Source organism: Hylobates moloch, unplaced genomic scaffold, assembly GCF_009828535.3.
Source record: "Hylobates moloch isolate HMO894 unplaced genomic scaffold, HMol_V3 SCAFFOLD_7, whole genome shotgun sequence".
NCBI lineage: Eukaryota > Metazoa > Chordata > Mammalia > Primates > Hylobatidae > Hylobates > Hylobates moloch.
Genome location: NW_026652282.1, coordinates 33,187,124 through 33,203,832, shown reverse-complemented (window position 1 = coordinate 33,203,832; position 16,709 = coordinate 33,187,124). Strand labels below are relative to the sequence as shown.

Here is a 16,709-nt window from a genome sequence, read left to right as displayed (position 1 = left end):
GCAAGGTGAAGCAGCAAGTGCAGGTGGAGAAGCTGCAAAAAGTCACCCAGAAGATCCAGCTAAGATCATTGAAGAAGGTGGCTACACTAAACAACAGATTTTCAATGTAGACAAACAGCCTTATATTGGAATAAGATACATCTAGGACTTTCATAGCCAAAGAGGAGAAGACAATGCCTGGCTTCGAAACTTCAAAAGACACTGACTCTCTTGTTAGGGACTAATGCTGCTGGTAACTTTAAACTGAAGACAATGCTCATTTACCATTCCAAAACTCCTAGGGCCAATACGAATTATGCCAAATGTACTCTGCCTGTGCTCTTGAAATGAAGCACATTTCTAGATGACAGCGCATCTGTGTACAACATGGTTTACTGAATAAGCCCACATAAACCTACTGTAGAGAAAAAAATCCTTTCAAAATATTACTGCTCATTGACATTGCACCTGGTCAACCAAGAGCTCTGATGGAAATGTGCATGGTGATGAATGTTGTTTTCATGTCTGCTAACATAGCATCCTTTCTGCAGCCCATGGATCAAAGAGTTGTTTAAACTTTCAAGTGTTATTATGTGAGAAATACATTTTGTAAGGCTATAGCTGCCATACAAAGTGATTACTCTGACGGATTTAGGTAAAGGAAATTGAAAACCTTCTGAAAAAAAGTTACCATTTAAAATGACATTAAGAACATTCATGATTCATGGGAGAAAGTCAGAAATATCAACATTAACAGGAGTTTGGAATAAGTTTATTCTAACCCTCATGGATAGCTTTGAAGGATACAAAACTTCAATGGAGGAAGCAACTGCAGATGTGGTAGAAATAGCAAAAGAGCTAGAATTAGAAGTGGAGTATAAAGAAGTGACTGAATTGCTGCAATTTCATTTTTTGTTTTTAATTTTTGTGAGTATATAATAGGTATATACATTTATGGGTCACATAAGATATTCTGATACAGGCATGCAATGCATAATAATCACATCCAGGTAAATGGGGTATTCATCACCTCAAGCATTTATCCTTTGTGTTACAAACAAATTACACTCTTCATTATTTTAAAATGTACAGCTAAATTATTTTTTACTGTAGTCACTCTATGGTGCTGGCAAATACTGGGTCTTATTCATTCTTTCTAACTCTGTTTTTGTACCACTTAACAATCCCCACTTCTTCCTGACCACACCCCCTCTGCCTCCAACCAATACCCTTCTCATCTTCTGGTAACCATCATTCTACTCTCCATATCCATGTGTTTAATTGTTTTAATTTTTAGCTCTCACAAATAAGGAAGAACATGCAAAGTTTGTCTTTCTGTGGTTGGCTTATTTCACTTAACGTAATGATCTCCAGTTCCATACATGTTGTTGCAAATGACAGGACCTCATCCCTTTTTATGGCTGGATAGTACTCCAGTGTGTATATGTACCACATTTTCTTTCTTTAAGCTGAAAGCAATGATCATTTACCATTCCAAACTCCTAGGGCCCATAAGAATTATGCCAAATCTACTCTGCCTGTGCTCTAGAAATGAAACAACAAAGCCTAGATGACAGCACATCTGCTTACAGCATGGTTTACTGAATATTTTAAGCCCACTTAAACCTACTGTAGAGAAAGCAGGTATAAAACCTACTGTAGGTTCTCCATATTGGTTGTACCAATTTACATTCCCAACAACTGCATATGAGACTTCCCTTTTCTCCACATTCTTGCCAGCATTTGTTATTGCCTGTCTTTTGGATAAAAGCTATTTTAGGCTGGGCGCGGTGGCTCACGCCTGTAATCCCAGCACTTTGGGAGGCCAAGGCGGGCAGATCACAAGGTCAGGAGATCAAGACCATCCTGGCTAACACGGTGAAACCCTGTCTCTACTAAAAATACAAAAAATTAGCCAGGCGTGGTGGCAGGCACCTGTAGTCCCAGCTACTTGGGAGGCCGAGGCAGGAGAATGGTGTGAACCCGGGAGGCAGAGCTTGCAGTGAGCCAAGATCACACTACTACACTCCAGCCTGGGAGACAGAGAGCGAACCCCCCTCTCTTACGATCTTAGTTGGCATGTGCCATTTTAACTGGGGTGAGATAATATCTTATTGTAGTTTTAATTTGCATTTCTCTGATGATCAATGATGTTGAGCACCTTTTTATATGTCTGCTTGCAATTTGTATGTCTTATCTTTTGTGAAATGTCTATTAAGATCTTTTGCCCTTTTTAAAATCAGATTATAAAACTTTTTTCCTAAAGAGTTGTTGGAGCTCCTTATGTATTCTGGTTACTAATCTCTTGTCAGATGGGTAGATTGTAAATATTTTCTTCCATTTTGTGGGTTGTCTCTTTGTTGATCGTTTCCTCTGCTGTGCAGAATCTTTTTAACTTGATGCCATCCCATTTGTCCATATTTGCTTTGGTTGCCTGTGCTTGTCAGGTGTTGTTCAAGAAATCTTTGCCCACTCTAGTGTCCTGAAGAGTTTCCCCAATGTTTTCTTTTAGTAGCTTCATAGTTTGAGGTCTTAGATTTAAGACTTGTATCCATTTTGATTTGATTTTTATATATGGTGAGAGATGGGAGTCTAGTTTCATTCTTCTGCACATGGATGTAGAATCATTCCAGCACTATTTATTGAAGAGGCTGTCTTTTCCCGTGTATGTTCTTGGCAACTTTGTCAAAAATGAGTTCACTGTGGGTGTGTGGATTTGTTTCTGGATTCTCTATTCTGTTCCACTGATCCATGTGTCTGTTTTTATGCCAGTACTGTGCCATTTGGGTTACTATATCTCTGTAGTGTAATTCAAAGTTAGGTGATGAGATTCCTCCAGTTTTATTTTTCCTTAGGAAAGCTTTGGCTATTCTAGGTCTTTTTGTGTTCCATATAAGTTTTGGACTGTTTTTTCTATTTATTTGAAGAATGTCATTGGTATTGTGATAGGGATTACATTAAATCTGTGATTTCTTTGGGTAGTGTGGACATTTTAACAATTTGGATTCTTCCAATCCATAAACATGGAATGTCTTTCCATTTTTTGTGTCTTCTTCAATTTCTTGCATCAATGTTTTATAGTTTTCTTTATAGAGATGATTCACTGTTTTGCTATATTCCTATGTATTTTATTTTATTTGCAGCTATTGTAAATGAGATTACTTCTTTTTCAGATTGTTCACTGTTGGCATATAGAAATACTACTGAGTTTTGTATGTTGATTTTGTGTTCTGCAACTTTACAGAATTTGTTTATCGGTTCTAATAGTTTTTTTGGTGGAGTCTTTAAGTTTTTCCAAGTATAAAATCATATTATCTACATACAAGGATAATTTGACTTCTCCCTTTCCAATTTGGGTGCCCTTCATTTCTTTCTCTTGTCTGTTTGCCCTAGCTAGGATTTACAGAACAGTGGTGAAAGTGGGCAACCTTATCGTGTTATAGATCTTTGAGGAAAGGCTTTTAGTTTTTCTCCATTTAGTATGATACCAACTATAGGTCTGTCATATATGGCTTTTGTTATGTTGAGGTATGTTCCTTCTATACTCAGATTTTTCAGGGTTTTTATCATGAAGAGATGTTCAGTTTTGTCAAATGATTTTTCAGCATTAATTTTAATGATCATGCAGTTTTTGTCCTTCATTCTGTTGATATAATGTATCACATTAATCTATTTCCATACATAGAACCATGCTTGCATCCCTGGGATAAATCTCACTTGGTCATGGTGAATAATCTCTTTAATGTGCTGTTGAAATCAGCTTGCTGCTATTTTACTGAGGATTTTTGCAACGATATTCATCAGTGATACTGGCCTGGAGTTTTCTTTTTTCTTTTTTTGATGTGTCTTTGTCTGGTTTTGGTATCAGGGTAATACTGGCCTCGTAAAATGAGTTCAGAAGTATTCCCTCCTCCATTTTAAAAATAGTTTGTGTAGAATTGGTATTAGTTGTTAAAATGTTTGGTAGAATTCAGCAGTGAAGCCATTGGGTTCTGTGCTTTTCTATGCTGGGACACTTTTTATTATGGCTTCAATCTTGTTACTTGCTATCGGTCTGTTCAGGTTTTGCATTTCTTCATCGTTCAGTCTTGGTAGGTTGTATGTATCTAGGGATTTATCTAGTTCTTCTAGATTTTCCAATTCATTGGCATATAGTTGCTCATACTAGCCACTAATAATCCTTTAGATTTTGGCAGTATCAGTTGTAATGTCTCCTTTTTCATCTCGGCTCTTATTTATTTGGGTCTTCTCTCTTTTTTCTTAGTTAATCTGGCTAAAGTTTTGTCAATTTTATCTTTTCAAAAAGCAAACTTTTTGTTTCATTGATATTTTGTATTGTTTTCCTCATTGCGAATTCATTTATTTCTGCTCTGATCTTTATAATTTTTTTCTTCTACTAATTTTGGGTTTGGTTTGCTCTTGCTTTTCTAGTTATTTAGATGCATCATTAGGTTGTTTATTTAAACTAACCCTTATTTTTTAATGTAGGCTGTTAATGCTATTATTATCTTTCCTCATAGTACCACTTTTACTGTGTCCCATAGGTTTTGGTATGTTGTGTTTCCATTATTATTTGTTTCAAGAAACTTTTCAATTTCCTTCTTAATTTATTCAGTTGCCCACTACTCATTCAGGACCATATTGTTTAATTTACAGGTGTTTGTGTAGTTTCCAAAATTCCTGTCGTTATTGATTTTTACTTTTATTCCATTGTGGTCAGAGAAGATGCTTGATATTATTTTAATTTTTAAAAATGTTTAAAGACTTGTTTGTGACCTAACATATGGTCTAACCTTGAGAAAGATCCATGTGCTGAGGAAAGGAATGTGTATTCTGCAGCCGTTGGATGAAATGTTCTGTAAATATCTATTAAGTTGATTTAATCTATAGTGCAGATTAAGCCTGATGTTTCTTTGTTGACTTTTTTTTGTCTTGGAGGTCTCTACAATGCTGTAAGGTGGGGTGTTGAAGTCTCCAGGTATTATTGTATTGGGGTTTCTCTCTCTTTAGCTCTAATAATATTTACTTTATATATCTGGGTGCTCCAGTGTTGGGTGCATATGTATTTATAATTGTCATATCCTCTTGCTGAATTGACCACTTTATCATTATATAGTAATCTTCTTTGTCTCTTCTTATACTTTTGGTCTTGAAATCTATTTCGTCTGATATAAGTATAGCTACTCCTACTCTTTTTTTTAGTTTCTATTGGCATGGAATGTCTTTTTCCATCCCTTTATTTTCAGTGTATGTGTTTCTTTATAGGTGAAGCGTGTTTCTTGTAGGCAAAAGATCATTGGATCTTTTTTTTTTTTAATCCATTCAGCCATTCTATGTCTTTTGATTGGAGAGTAAATGTTATTATTGATAGGTAAGGACTCACTCCTGCTATTTTGTTATTTATTTTCTAGTTATTTTGTGGTCTTCTCTTCCTTCTTTCCTTCCTTCCTGTCTTCCTTTTAGTGAAGATGACTTTCTCCTGCAATATGAATTAATTTCTTGCTTTTTTATTTTTTGTGTATCTCTCAGCAGATCAAAAGCAAGTCTTAGAGGGCTGAGGCCACAGTGCCCCCACAGTGCAGAGAGGACACTGCTTCAACCTGGGATGCCTGGCACCTGGAGGCTTGCTGGCCTAGAGCAAGGAGGCTATGAAGGAGAGCGAGAGGCATTAGGCATCCATAGACTGTGGGAAGAGGGAGGCTGGTACTGAGGCCCCTGTATCCTGACGGCCTCCTCCACAACTAAGCCTGGGAAGGACACAGTAAATTGGTTGAGGCAATACCAGAGGCTCAGGGGTTTCTCTGCCTCTTCCCATTGGGCACTGTCTGAGGGTCCCTTGTCTGGGGTACTGTCTGATCCCACATTCCCAAGCAGGAGAGGTGTGGTCATGCTGACAGAGGGCAGAAAGTGGCCCTTTGGTGAGGCAAGGTGGAACCCAGGAGCCCAGCCTCATCCATGGGAGGGTGGGATGTGAAGCTGAGGGATGAGAGCCTTCTATGGTGCCCCTTTGTAGAACTGCCCAGTCCAGGCCCTTGGAAGAGGCCATGGTGTGGACTCCTGGGCTGCAGCTCACAGTGGACCAAGCCAAGCCAAGGCCTGGAAGCAAGCAGAGGACAGGCCCTGATAGCTGAATACCTCAGCAGCAGAATCCAGCAGAACTCAGAGGAACCCATGTGAGCAAACTCGGGCCTGACCCAGCCCTGGGCCCAGCCTCAGGCCAGTAGGTCCTGGTACTCCTCTGCCAGGAGGTGGCACGCGGTGTCTCTCCCATACACCTGGGTACTGCCATCTCAGGGAAGGAGGAGGGCAGGAGAGGCATCCTGAAAAATAGAGTGCTTAATTCACAGACGTGCAGTCACTCCAAAGAGACAGACCCACCTGGTGAGCAGAGATGGGGACGCTGGGCTTAGCAAGGCTGGTTCCCCACCTCCCACCTTTTTTGGTACCCAATTCGGGCAGGAAATCACAAGGAAGTTCATATCCATCTAGGATATAAAGAAGCTACATTTACTTGAACATCTGAACACAGTGTGAGGAAATCAGTGATTCTGTTACTTTTAGATACTTATATCTAATGACTGATTCACTGTTGTAAGCCCCAGACACCTACTTTTGCTTATAAAGAAAGATTTCTGGAATACTGGAGAGCCCAGATACAAACCCTGATGCTTGGATCCCATGCCCAGAGATACTGATTTAATTGGCCTGAGGTGTGGCCTGGCAGCAGCATTTTCAATGACCCCATCCACTCCAGGTGATTCCAATGGGAAGCCATGTTTGGAAACCACTTAATAGAAAACATCTAGGCCAGGCATGGTGGCTCATGCCTGTAACCCCTGCACTTTGGGAGGCTGAGGTAGGCAGATCATTTGAGGTAAGGAGATCGAGACCAGCCTGGCCAACATGGTGAAACCCCTGTGTCTACTAAAAATACAAAACAAATTAACAGGGCGTGGTGGCAGGCGCCTGTAGTCCCAGCTTCTTAGGGGGTTGAGGCAGGAGAATCGCTTGAACCCGGGAAGTGGAGGTTGCAGTGAGCTGAGATCGAGCCACTGCACTCTGGCCTGGGCAACAGAGTGAGACTCTGTCTCAAAAAAAAAAAAAAGAAGAAAGAAAAGAAAAAGAAAAAGAAAACATCTCCTCATTGCTCAGGATACTCTCTGAGCACAGAAATAATAAATTAGAGTGAGACATCCTTGTTTTTATTGTAAACACACTTTTCCTGACATGAAAGAAGGGAAATGCCATCCAAAGAACAGATCTTGGCTAATCTGGCATTTTTCTGGTGTACACTTAGTGTATATATCTGTAAAATGTCTTGTCCACTGTAACACAAACCAGATATGGGAGCTACAGAGGAAATTTTAAATTTCTTAGTAACCACAGTAAAAAAAAGTAGAAAGAAGTGAAATTAATTTTAATAGTATCTTTTATTTAGCCTCATATATCCAAAATATTGTCTTTTCAACATGGTATCAAATGTAGAAATTATTAAGATATTTTGAATTTTTATACTAAATCTTCAAAATCTCATGTGGGTTTTACACTTAGAGCTCATTTCAATTTGGAATAACCACATCTCACTTGCTTAGTAGTCACATGTGGCTAGTTGCTGCCATACTGGACATCGCTGGTGTTAATATTGTGGCATTAGTATTAGATGTTGAACTGAGTGCTTTTAAAGAGATGGCATTCTAGCATCAAATTTATTTTCCTTTGGAAATATGCAGATGATACCAGGGCTCCAAGAACATAATATTTGTTTTCTCCTGTTACCCCAACGCTCTGTCTGGATATAAACTGTCCTGCTGTACCCTGTTAGCTCTTTAGGGCTTAATAGAAACCTTGCTTTTCTTTTTTCCTTCGGAACCAGTTCTCCAGAGAAAGTACACAATAAATTCAGTTTGAGGGGTGGGAAATGAAATGTAAAGCAATGCCAAAGAGTTCTAAGACCTAGAAAATAAGGTCAACATTCAGGCAGAAGGATTAGGACTTTTTTTCTGTAACTCAAGGTATTGAAAGAAATGTGTGACCCTGGCGGCTGAAAAAGACCACTTTGCCTCTTTCCAAAACTCTTGGAACCCTCTCCATCTTTCAAGAAGGAGAAACTCTGACTTTCAGTTTTGTATACGTGATACCTGGAGGTCAGGTTACTATGCTTCAATAATATGAAGACAAGCATGAAGATGGAGGAACAGGTTGAAGGTGACAGGAAAGGTGGAAAGCCCAAGGATAGTTTGCCTGCTAGAATCTAGAATCACCTCTTTCCAAACTGCTTTTTAATATAGATAACAAAATCCTATTGTTTAAGCCACTTTTAACCAGGTGTTCTACAAATTGTAGCTGAAAGCACCCTGATATTATTTATAATAAGGCTAAGGAAGTAAACTGGGAGGTGAATTGAAGAGTGTAGAAATCATATTATTTTGATGGATATTATGATAGTAATATACATTTATTAATGCTTTGAAATGATGGAAGCATTTCACCTTGATTACATACGTCCTGTGAAGGTAGATAATGTACTTTTTTAAGGTAGGACATTTACGGTACACTTTTAAAATAAAAATATTTCCTGATCTCTTGAATCAAGCTGTAAATGAGAGAAGCCACATGATTTGTGGGTGATCTATCCTCATTTTAAAAGGAAAAGACTATACTGTAAGTCTGAGAAAATATTTCAGCAGAAAAAAAAAAAAAAAATTCCCAGGGTAATATATCCCAATAACCGCAATCACAAAAGACATCCTTTAAGGTCACCCTCCACATAACAGTGGTTGAATTTTTAATATTTGTTCATGGTGGGAGCTGGGAGAATAACGATAAAATTACTTTGACTACAGTGACACTTCTAATCAGTCCTGTCCTATCACTCACAACAGCATTCCCATTGGTTTGAAAAAGAATTGCACAAGTGTGTGCCAGATATCTGTAGTAGTGCAGAGGATCACAATACCTCTGATTCTTGGAGACCTGCAGCCCTACAGCCAGGCACCATTTTTCTAGAAAATTCTGCCAATCCAATTAAGAAGGTCACCTTGTTAGGGGAAGATGACAAAAGGGAATCATTCTCCTCCCTGCTAGGGTGGCGGTGGGTGTGGTGTTGCAGCACCACTCCAAAATAGAATTTCAAAATCCTGTTTTATTTCTTGAGTGCTATCACCCCTGAAAACCTAACTCATTAACTGTAGAGTTTAGGTAATTAAGATACGAAGCAAACTGATAAGAAATTAAACCAGTATGCATAATGTATATGTCCAAGGAAGATGGTATTTCCACGGCTTTCGGAAGCAGGCTAATCAGGTTTCAATCAGGAACTCATCATTCAGAGATAGAAAATTAATTCAGGATAGGAGGCAGGGAGGGAGCGAAAGCACAGGCAGAACCTCAAAATCAATTTAGCTAAATCTATCCTTCTTGGGAGGAGGCAAACCCTCCACTCCCTCACACGAAGGTGCATGCTACAGCAGAGTCTGAGTGTTAAGTTTTCTGATAACCTGCAGCAGAGAGACACGGCTGCATGCTGCTGTAACACTCTTTAAAGATGCTCTGGATTCTAAAACTTGCTTAAACCAAGTGTTCTAGATCCCCTTGGCCTAATAATTTCCAGAGAAACAACCATGCAGAGAGGGTGATAAGACGTTAGGTCATTCCCTAGAGCAGGCTTCTGTGGCAGACTCAACTTCTTAGCATATTAGGGGTCTACTCTGACAGGGGGTGTGTGTGTGTGTGTGTGTGTGTATGTGTGTGTGTGTGTGTGTTGGGAAAGGAGAGATTGGGATGTTTCTGAATTTCCAGCTCTGTACAAATCTCTGCTGCTATAAAGTGCCTTTTCCTGAAAAAGAGGAAATGCTCAAAATGTTATTCTCTTAATTAAAATGTATAGTTAAGATTTCTGAGCTCTTTCCCAGTTGGAGAGATGTTCATAGAAAATATAGTCTCCTGGAAGAGGGACACCCAGAGAAATATGGTCATAGCAGAATAATATCTACTTATCTCACCTCATTCCTAATCTTTTAAAATTGGGCCCAAACACTGTAAAATAGAGTTATAACAGCAGGGCAGAGGATGGGAGTGAACTATAGGTTCAAGTATTAAACAGCAAACACTTGAAGCCTAAAATGGATGTTCATGATAAAGAATTACCTAGCTTGCCAATAAACATCTCATATTTCCAGTTTTAAGCTATTAGTCAGTACTGATAGCATCTACATATTTTCTTCAAATAATTTTTCAACGTCTGCTGTAGATCTCCCATTATTCATAGAAAAGTTAAAACTTACTCATAGTTTTAAATAAAGACAACCCCACAGAAGAGAACTGAGTTGATTCACATGGTTTTCACAAGCTTTGTGAAAACAAATGAAGTGACTGGCACAATTGTGAACTGGAGTATGGATATTAGATTAGATACTAGTATTGTGTCAATATTAAATTTCCTGAATTTGGTAACTATAATGTGGCTCTGTAAGAGAATACCTTTATTCACAGGAAAAACACATCAAAGTATTTAGGAATAAAGGGGTGTAACGTTGGCAGTGTAATCTCAAATGGTTTACAAGAAAGAGAGAGAAAGTGACAATGATAATGGGCATGGAAAAATACTAATAATAGGTGAATCTGGGTAAAGGGTATAAAGAAATTCCTTGCACTATTCTTCAGGCTTTTCTATTAGTTTAAAATTATTTCAAAATAAAACATTAACAAACACCAAATTAAATAATTTTATATTGACCTACTTGAATGCTATAATTGTTAATATTCAGTTTTTTTAACATGAAAATATTTATTTTAAATGACTTCTGCACAGCAAAGGAAAAAAATCTACAGATTGGAGAAAATATTTGCAAACCATATATCTGAAAATCTCCAAAAAATATAAGAAACTCCAACAACTCAATAAAAAAAAGCGTTTAATAACTAAATTAAAAGATGGGCAAAGGACTGGAATAGACCTTTTTCCAAAGAAAACATACAAATGGAAAATTGGTATATGAAAAGGTGCTCAACATCCCCAATCACCAGGAAACTAGAAATTAAAACCACAGTGAAATATCACGTCACACCTGTTAGGATGGCTACTATCCAAAAAAACAAAAAATTAAATGTAAGTAAGGATTTGGAGAAATTAGAACACTTGTATACTGTTGATAGGAATGTAATATAGCTAAGTCTTTGCAAATTCCAAGGCCACCTTCAGAAGCAAAGGAATTATTGAAACAGTCCATGTCTCTCTCATGCTCTGAAATGATCCCTTTAATGACTGATGTTTTTCCCATCCATTTACATTTGATTATGTATGTTAATACCAAGCCATTTCTTTGGTGTTCTATATTTCTGAATCAGTATATATTTATGTTTGTATAGAAGAGATGTGTATTGCCTCCCTTTTTTGTATTATGCATGGCAACTGATGGACAACTGAAGAGAATCTTAGTATCCAGCAGTGTAATTTTAACAAATGGAGTAAGTGTTTATAAAACAATCAGAGGGGTTTTCATGGACTGTTGCTATTCTGCAAGGCTGAATCTTAGCACTCTCAAATTTATCAGCCTACAGAAGTAATTTCCAGGTGAGTTTATAAAACTATAATCAGTTACAACCATTTTTAAATTTCTGTTTTAAAAATAGTCCCTGAAGTAAAAAGGCCATGTAAGAATTGTATAAAGAATGAAATACAAGGAGAAATTGAAAAATTAATTTATTATATGAAGAAACATAACAATATTTATTAGCATCAACGACTGCAGAGAAGCAGTCAACGAAAGCTCATATCCACAATGCATTGACTGGTAAGTACTGGCACATACACTCATAACCATAGCACTAATGTTTTAAGGTGGTTTCCAAAGAAATGCTGTATTTGACAATCAATTTTAATATATATTTTCCCATTTACAAGGCTGAAAAGATTAAACTCACATCCAAATAATGCCTTGAATCAGCATTCAAGTTGTAAAGCACACTTATCAAAAGATGTTGCTATATCCTTTATCGAAAACTATACTAAAATGATAAATTCATTTGCCACCAGAAAGTGCTTTCTCAGATTCAGTGGGTCTTTTTCTTCCAAGTGCCATGTGTTTGGGTGCTATTTTTGTAAGCAACTGGTGGTAAGAGAAAGGGCATCTGTCGAGAAGACCAAAGATTCACATATCCACTCAGGAACTCATATGAATGACACTACTTACTTCTTTTCAAACAGTAAAAAAATAAAAATAACCTGCTTACGGATTTGAATAACTATAATAACTCTATAAATATGCATAGCACTTAAAAACATTTTCAAAGCATTTTCACATCTATTATTTAATTTGATCTTTCTGATAACCTTGTGAGGTAGGTTGGAAAAGGGTATTATGGGGAAACTGAGGCATAGAGCAATTAAGTTGTAGTGCTGGACAGGGAAGTGCCAATCTCTACACTGGGCTGTCTCCAGCAATGAGAGGAAGTCTAAACATGTTTGATGAACTTACTTCAATATATTTTGAAGACATACTTCACCCCCATCCAGCCAAGTGATAGCAATTCCGTTGGAACAACTATCCTGACAAGTTATGGGATGTAATTAATTAGACAAAGCACCAAGAAATTTAAAAATTGAAATTATAACTGAAAAACACATTTTAACTCCAAACACATGAGAAAAGTTGCTGGTTTGTTTTATGCCAATAGGACAACCTAGCTCTGCAGTGTGAACTGTAATTTTGCCAATTCAGTAATATAAATAATTTAAAAACAAAAATTCTCAGTTCACCATGGCTTATGTTTTCACCACACAGAAAGAAAGTAGTGACATCCCTTCCCCAAAGTGAATGGACATACATGTGCCCAAAGCTGGGATACCTGTGTATCAAGGGTTAAAACTGACAAAATACCCAAATGAGTTACCAAATCTCTGTCCTTATAAATGTGTGAAGTGGGCTTTGGGTGTCAGACAAACCAGCATTGTTAGTTTGGTTTGGGATGACTCAAGTTGCTTACCTATCTTCTAAATTAAAGTGATTTAAAATGTATTTGAAGGTTAAGATTTTGTAATGGTTTTTGAGACAAGCTTCCAAACCAAGGCTGGAAAAAACCAGTCTCTCCATCCTTGTCTAATTCTTAACATGCCTAGTCAGTGGCAGGCTGGTGGCTACTCCCACACCTCACTCCCAAGGCCTGAGCTGAAGGCATTTCAGGTGAAAAGGGAGCACTATTGCCCCTACCATTTGCCACTGCAGAGCCTCAAGGCAAGAATCTCTTTCTCACAAAAAGCTTGAAAATACTTGGTGTCAATGAACACAAGTAACTGGTGTGATACAAATATACACTTGGAATGACTAAAGAATGGCCTTACAGCTCTCCTAATCATTATAGAGCCCTTTTGTTAATTAGGAAAAAACAAAAAATGATGTATTAACAGGGTAGCTTTATTTTATTCAAAGTCATTATATATTTTCAAGGATGTTTTATGTATTACGATTGTGTATCTATGCACATATGTGATTACATGAAGAGTGCATGGAAGTATATGTTGTATGAAGTATCATTTTGATTATATATGCTCACTATTTTAGGCCTATTAAGAATAATGCAAGTGGTAAGTGATGTGTTGGGATGGAGAACATAGTCTTGAGTGTTATTCTTATTTGGTTAAAAATAGACAAAAAATGATCTACTGTCTGGACATCCCCACAAAGTTAAACCACAAATATTGATAAATCAAAAACATTTCAAATGAGAAAAACCAAAACTGAGGCTCTATAATTTAGGAGCTTATTGATTTATTTCTACGAACTCTATAAATATTAAACAGTATGGATGCCTTGTGAAAGAATATATACTGCTTTCTTGACCTCTGAATGTAGTGGAAACTGATTATCAAATTGCATTTTCTCCTGTGTGCATGAAATTACTTAAAAATTTGACACCAAGAATAATTAAAAATGAAAATTATCCGAAGTGCAATGGCCAGATAAATACGTTTTGTAGGTTAACAGAGAATTGGATCCCTATTCCGTATGGTAAAATCGAGTCCATAGAGTCCCTTTTGTAAATTTGTCAGACTTTAGTATTCATTCTAAATTGGTGTGATCTTTATGGCCACCTCTTTTCAAGTATTTCACTTTCAATATTTTAATGGTAGAAATAATGGCACTAGATCTAGGCATTTTTCCAAGATAATTGAGGATATGCTACCCAATCCTCTTTTATGAAACAAATAAGCTCTCAGATTAAAGGAAAAATTATATAGAACATTAAACGGTGTCTGAGGATACAACTGGAGATCTTTATCAAATTAACTCACAATTATGCCAAGTCAAATTGCATTCCATGAAAGACAAAAATTTTCTGGTCATTCCGTCTTTATAATTTAGAAAAAGTTTCTGAAGTCAATCTCTAATTACAGGTGGTAGTGAGGAAAACTCTCTTCCTTCAAATAATGAAAATGAAAATTCCCTATATACCCGAACTGGGTGAGAGATTTCTGTGGGGTTTTCTAAAAAACCCTTAAGTTAACCAAGGTAACTCTTCTAAAATGGTCCTGACAGGCAAGGAATGGGAAGGCAGGAGTAAGATGGTAAGAATTTTACTTATACAAGCTGCCATCATTTTGATGTTTTAACACCCCTCCTGATCCAGAATTTCATCAACATATCAAAGAATCACAACTTTCCTAAAATTCCAGGGCTTCTATAGCCAAATTTATCACTCATTTCTGCATCCATGGATGCTAAGGAACAAAGTCTCCAAATCTAGGCTCTTGAATCAATTAGAGACAGCATGCCAGGGTGGCTACAGTTGGCTATGTACAAAAAGCCCTAATGAGATGAAAATGAAACCTCTATCTATTCAAAAACCAAACTTGAACAGCCCTCCCTGAAAGCTCTGACAGGAATGATGTTGCTGATGGCAAAACCCTAGTAATCTTTTTTGGTCACCAGGACAGCTCTTGGGTGAAAACTATGTTCAGGGATCATAAAACTTCAGGTTACCCAAACCAGCAGTCTGGAAAACTAGAGAACAGGTAAGCCCCTCTCCTCATTCCACCTAATGAATCTAACCAGTACAACTCAGATTTCAGGGGTAACTTGTTAGTGAAAAGGCCAGTAATGCCTAGAAGAACATAACATGGTTACCTGTGAACTGTGATGCCTTGGGCTGCCCCTTCAACACTCAGAGGTTTTCCTGGCTTCTTCCCATATAGTTCTACATACCCAAGAGCTCTATAAAGAGGAGCAGCTCACAAGGAGTTAAGAGCTAACTTCCTGCCTTGTTCCCTATGTAGGGCTCATTATTTGTATGAATAACGGGTATCAAACCCAGAAAATAATATGCCTGTGCCCTGAGACCTTGGGTCCCATTAAGCAGAGCAGAGATCTTCAGCATTCAAGAACTGACTAGGCTCAGGACTTGTTTTACTGCTAGAAGGTGTCTCATCTCTATCTCTGGATGACTGTAGATCTGCCTTTCCTATAGGCTCACAGGGTTTTTGCTGCCTGCAGGCCCAGCAAAAACACCTGAGCCACCTCTGAAAGCCTTCAGAAACACTGGAGGAAAAGAGCTTTTTGCAAGGGTGGAAGAACTGATAGAATACAAGCATGAAGAGAATGGCTGTGCAGTACCCAATGAGCAGCTGCAGGACCAACAGAGGTGCGCACACATACATATAGATGTCAGTCTTGAAAAGATACCACAGGAGAAGGAGGATAGCATTCTCAATGAATCTCATCATGTAATACACCAGTAGCTGGTACCAATTATGGGACTTGCTGATGAGGTCAGGGCTGTCAATTTTCAGCTGTACAGCAGACCAGCAGAACATGTTGATACCAGTATAGAGTAAAGTTAGAAAGCATAGTACAATGGTGGTGCCCACCCGACTGAGGGCCTTCTCTATGTTCTCAGGGAATGGGGAACCACTGCACCAGAAGAGGATCCAGGGGTACAAGAAGAAACTGAAGAAGTTGATTAGTATTATAACCACCACCCAGGTCTTCAGGACAGAGGTAAAGAGGACCAGGACTACAACTCGAGTGGCAATCTCAAAGCTCCTCCACAGGAAGATACAGACATAGGCCAGAGGCTTCACTTTGACTTCATACTCATCGTACTTGATTTTGATGGCTAGGATGTTGCAGCGCAAAGCTCCATACACAATGGACAACAGGGATATGGTCATGAGGAGACCTGGGGAAAAAAGAGAGAGTATCATCAAGTCTCACCTCCACTAGGAATCCTACTGCAGCAGACACTCTGTCAGCACCCCACCCGCATTCCTTGGACTCTTCTGTTTTATGTGCACAGCCTGACTTCCAGTTGTTAGCATCTGCCCACTGTGCTTGAGTATGTTTTCCAGAACTGCAGAAAGCTGCTGCATCCAGGTGCCTGTGAGGCTGAAGTGCCAAGAATTAATACTTCCGAGAGCGCCCTCAATGCTCCAATTCCAACCCAGATTAGGAGCTGGAATACAAGTACTATGGCTTCCCCATCCATTAGACAGAATATCTCTGAGGCATGTGTTCTATGACATTTCCTAGTATTTGCTCATTGGATTAACTTCTAGTCACCCATGGTGATAGTCGTCTAATAGCTGTCTCCCTTTATTGGCTGCCTTCCCTTCCCTGCCTCATTTCTCTTCTCCCACACTCCTTACATCTTCCTCCCAAAATATATGCACTCAAATTCTTCTCGTAGGGTCTGCTTCAGGGTAACTCACACTAAAATACATTCCTGACCTCATCTGG

General features: G+C 38.3%; 1 protein-coding gene across 1 annotated transcript in view; it reads right to left on the bottom strand.

The window, feature by feature from the left end:
* Positions 1-11,663: 11,663 nt before the first annotated feature.
* XK (X-linked Kx blood group antigen, Kell and VPS13A binding protein) overlaps positions 11,664-16,709 on the bottom strand; it is a 45,379-nt gene continuing 40,333 nt past the window's right edge. The window contains exon 3 of the mRNA XM_032756714.2: positions 11,664-16,152. Coding sequence (XP_032612605.1) covers positions 15,326-16,152 — 827 coding nt within the window. The 3' untranslated portion in view covers positions 11,664-15,325. The remainder of the gene's footprint in view (positions 16,153-16,709) is intronic.